Genomic DNA, 1,680 nt, shown 5'->3' with positions numbered 1-1,680 from the left:
TTAAAATTAAACTTTAGTTTTAAGTGATCCTAACGCGCTCACTCGTAGGCATTAGGCAAAAGCACCTTGTCGCCAACCAATTAAGCAGCCTTTTCCCGGCCGGAAACTTGGCAAGCGCTTCATGCATGTCTCCGGCTCTTCCTGGATTTGCGAACCGGCAATGAGTGCCTCCAAGCAACGGTTGTCAGTTTCGATATGGAACCCGAAGACCACCACAGGAAAGGTTTTGAGTGGACGTCAAGGCTAGAAACGTACGTAACGCCGTATTTTAGCGCCATGCTTTAGGCATATTTTCTGCAAAAGGTTCCGTTTAATTCGAACTTTTCCCTTTTCCGCGTTACCTGAATTCCTGAAACTTGCACACCAAGCTTGTGCTACTTAAAAACAGCTCCCAACAGAAAATAATCATGTTTAAAAAATGACGATTTTTTTTAACGAATTAGAAGCAGTACATCTAAAGCGAACGCAGCCCAGTGACTGACTACACCGGTGCGATTGAAATAACTTTTCTTCATCCGAATTATCACCAAATTATTTACATGTCCCAGCAGAGCTGAGAGAGTAAATAAACCAAACAAAACTTGGAGAAAACGAGAAGGACATTTCTCACGGAATCGCTACAGTTTTCTCTCTTCTGATCTATCCGCAGTTCACACGTGATCCTGCTGTCGGACTCGCTCGGCGTCGGCGACCGCGCCGCTCTCCCCCTCCCACGCCTTGCCGCGGTTCTTTTCCTCCTCTGTCTCCCGCGATCCCTCCACGGCAGCGGCTGCGGTGTCTTTGCCGGCTCGGTGGACAATCGGCGCGGCCAAGAACGTCGGCGTCTTCTCCCCGGCCATGACGACGGCGACGAGGTCCGCGAAGGCCGCCGGAGAAGCCGCGGCCGCGGCAGCGGGTGACTTGGAGCCGTCGGCGTCCCCAGCGCCGGCTCCGGAGGAGTCGTCGCCGGTGCCGAGGTAGCTGTTGAGCTTCCAGTAGGAGCAGGCGAGGATGAGGAGCGCCAGCGTGATGAGGCCCAGCATGGCGGCCAGCCCGCCGAACAGGTACGGCACCGGCGAGTGCCATGGAGAAGTCGGCGTCCCCGCGGCTGCCGGTGGCGACGCCGACGGTGATGTCGACATCGATGTAGGCCTGGGCGCACTTGCTGCCGGCCTCATGGGCTCGTTGCTTGTGTTCGCGCGGGCTCTGTGTGTGGCAATTATTGGCTTGAGGGAGGTGGCTTGGAGTAGGGGAAATGGCAATGAATGGCGGGGGTGATGAGTGGTATTTATAGATGGTTAGAGTCATGATTTTTCTTGTGTTCTTGCAAATGAAAAAGATATTTGTTAGGGGACTTCAAGTATCCCTTGTTTATTTTGTATTAGCGCCACTGTCAAGTCAATCTTTTCCTCAAAATTGTAGTTACAGTCTAAGTTACTACTCCAACCAAATACACAAATAAGCGATGTTTTACGATACCGCACTTCGACTTCTTTTTTAAAAAATTTTGGCTGTTCATATACCTTTCCATGTGTTTAGTTTGACTTATGAAAGCAACTAGTTCATAGATATCAACCGTGTTATGATACGATTGATCTTACAAGAAAGTTTTTTCTGTAAGCGAATCGATAACACAATCAAGAATAGGTAGATACAATCTGAATATTACTAATTATCAATAAAATACTCGAATTGGGTTCC

The 1,680-nt window shown here is 49.4% G+C and overlaps 1 protein-coding gene across 1 annotated transcript; it reads right to left on the bottom strand.

The window, feature by feature from the left end:
• Positions 1-490: 490 nt before the first annotated feature.
• On the bottom strand, positions 491-1,233 carry LOC133899284 (protein GLUTAMINE DUMPER 1-like). Its single transcript, XM_062340263.1, has one exon. The coding sequence runs from the start codon at positions 1,155-1,157 to the stop codon at positions 651-653; it is 507 nt and encodes a 168-aa protein (XP_062196247.1). The 5' UTR covers positions 1,158-1,233; the 3' UTR covers positions 491-650.
• Positions 1,234-1,680: the final 447 nt, after the last annotated feature.

The sequence above is a fragment of the Phragmites australis genome, chromosome 18 (genome assembly GCF_958298935.1).
Source record: "Phragmites australis chromosome 18, lpPhrAust1.1, whole genome shotgun sequence".
NCBI lineage: Eukaryota > Viridiplantae > Streptophyta > Magnoliopsida > Poales > Poaceae > Phragmites > Phragmites australis.
The sequence above is the reverse complement of the archived record's forward strand: the minus strand, read 5'-3'. Positions and strand labels throughout refer to the sequence as shown.